This window comes from Tupaia chinensis, unplaced genomic scaffold, assembly GCF_000334495.1.
Source record: "Tupaia chinensis unplaced genomic scaffold, TupChi_1.0 Scaffold144682_1, whole genome shotgun sequence".
Classification (NCBI taxonomy): domain Eukaryota; kingdom Metazoa; phylum Chordata; class Mammalia; order Scandentia; family Tupaiidae; genus Tupaia; species Tupaia belangeri.
Window position 1 is genome coordinate 3043802 of NW_006204543.1, and position 2249 is coordinate 3046050.

The 2249-nt window shown below is 62.6% G+C and overlaps 1 protein-coding gene and 1 long non-coding RNA gene across 3 annotated transcripts in view; both read right to left on the reverse strand.

Annotated features, from left to right (window-relative positions):
- Positions 1-1332, reverse strand: part of LOC106733740 (uncharacterized) — a 10122-nt gene extending 8790 nt beyond the window's left edge. For both annotated transcript variants that reach the window (XR_001369658.2, XR_003547643.1), the window contains exon 1: positions 534-1332. This is a non-coding gene — a long non-coding RNA (uncharacterized LOC106733740). The remainder of the gene's footprint in view (positions 1-533) is intronic.
- A 159-nt stretch (positions 1333-1491) lies between these two features.
- ADPGK (ADP dependent glucokinase) overlaps positions 1492-2249 on the reverse strand; it is a gene marked incomplete in the record, with an annotated part of 19289 nt that continues 18531 nt past the window's right edge. The window contains 1 exon segment of the mRNA XM_027767781.1: positions 1492-2234. Within this exon segment, the coding sequence (XP_027623582.1) occupies positions 1993-2234 (242 nt within the window).

Genomic DNA, 2249 nt, shown 5'->3' on the forward strand with positions numbered 1-2249 from the left:
CACCCTGTGCGCAGCGTCCTTGAACCAGTGACAGTCACGGGGCAGGCATCGGTACTAGCCCCGCCTCTGCGCAGGCCCCCTGCCTAGCAGCACACAGCACCCACGTCTCCAGGCCCTGCCACTACCCCTCACCGTGCTGCACTCAACACAGAACAAGAGGCAAGCCAAGCCTGATGGCTGCTCCGCTGACCCCACGGGCTGCTTCCTGAGCTCCTGCCAGCGCATGGCGCTGTGGCCTCCCCGAGTTATACAGGCAGACGTGCGTGAGTGAGAGCCATCGGCAGCTCAGGAGGGCTCGTTCCTCACCAGGAACCCTTTCTAAGCTCCTTTTCTTCATACAAATGATATGCGAACCTTTGGAAAACATTGTTCAAAACAAAGGGCTGAGGCCTGAAGGTCCCCTACCCGCCCGTGCCACCTGGCACACACCGTCACAGGGAGAGGACCCACCATCCTCCTTCCGAGCAGTGTGTGCACAGGGGTGCGTGCACCCCAGCCCCGCCCAGACCGCGCCACCTCCTGGTGACACTCACCCTCACGACGCGGGCTGTGCTGATACTCTGATCACCGAGCACCTGGTGATGCGCCGATTCCACTCCTCCAGCTCCACTGTAGGGAGTGGGTGCAAGGGCCGCGCGGGGCGACAGCATACAGACTGAGAGACACGGAGACCCCAGCACCTCAGCCGACCGAGGGCTCCAAGGGCCAGACTCAACGGAGCTTTCCCGTTCTCTCGGGGAACGGGAACCTCTTCTCACAGAAGCCCTCCGGACGCACGGGGTTTGCTGGCTGCCCACCGTGTGCAGCTAGCCAGAGGCAGCGGCGGTGGCAGCTGCTGTCTCCCCCCGCAGCGGTGGTGGCTTCCTCTAGTTCCAGGGTGGGAGGGCCCGCACGGCTCTGACCCAGAAGCTGCTCCTGCTGCGGGCCTGGGGTGGGACGCCGACCACCAGGCACCACGTCCACACTGCCCTCCGAGCAAACCGGAAAGGCGCGCCCCTCTTTCGAACTGCTGCGCCCCCATTCGGCTTCAACTTGGCAACTGCAGGCTGGTACCTCCTGTCTTGAAAGCCCCAAGGGCCAGGCCTGTGGTGGAGGCGCAGGGTGGGGCTGCCGCACCACACCACGCGCGAGCAGAGGCGTGTGTCCGTCAAGGGGAAGACCAGCGTGGTGTCTGTTAGCTGGCTCTAGGAGGAGGATGGGAACAAAACCAACTACAGACAGGCTTAGGGTTCCTGAAACGTCATCTGTTTTAATTATTATTTAAAAGCACAAGGGAATCTCAATAAAAAAAAACAACACATAACATGACACACATTCATGATCCTGCGGGTCAAACTCTTCAATGGACGTGTCAACGACAACATAAAACACACATGCCCCGTGGTGCACACAGAAGCACATTCCAGTTGTAAAAGCAGCTCCTTCGAGGCTCAGCACGGACACCTGGCCCTCTACTCCCGGGAGCTCCCTGGGACCGGCAGCCTCCCACCAGCCAGCGCAGCCTGGGGAGCCAGGCAGGTGGGTGCCCAGGGCCTCCAGGGGCCTAATGGCGCCCCACAGACTCTGCTGAGATCATGGACCCTGGGGCGGGGTCTGTCCTGCGTTTGCGTGGGAGACCGAGGAGTGCGCACAGAATGCGTCCTCGAACACCGAGTGGAGACAGTTCGCCCGGGAGCTGCAGGGCGCGGGAACCTGGCGCGGGCAGGCGTGCACTGTGGGATGGAGTGGGGGTGCACTTTCCCAGCTGACGTGCTCTCGAGGGGAGGAGATGGGCTCTGAATACCTGATGCTGCTGCGTCCATCGGGGACCCGCAGTGCCGTCGGTCGGGCCGCAGGCTGGACAGTGCTGGTAAGCTGCTCTGTGCGGTTTCTAGGGCGGTCTTCCACTAGCCCTAGGGGCGGCCTGGCACCCTCAGTCCTGCTTCCCAAAGCAGTATCCCCTCTGCGTCTCCGGCTGGCTGGAGCCCCTGCCCCTGAGGCCTGATGGCCTTCCTAGGAGTGAGGACGTGCTTCTGAGTACAAGAGCCCTTCGGCTGAGATGGCGTCTCCAAGGCCCACGGTTCGAAGGGGGTCTCTACACACCAGCACCGGCGTGAAGTGGAAAGACACGCCCTCCCTCTGCCACTGTACCACCGGCTCGTTTGGGTTTAACACGATCCTGGAGGCGGCCTCCAAACGGGAAGTCAGGAATTCACGGGGTGCCCGCAGGGACACCCGGCCGGCGTCTATGGCTTCTGTGGGCCGGCGCC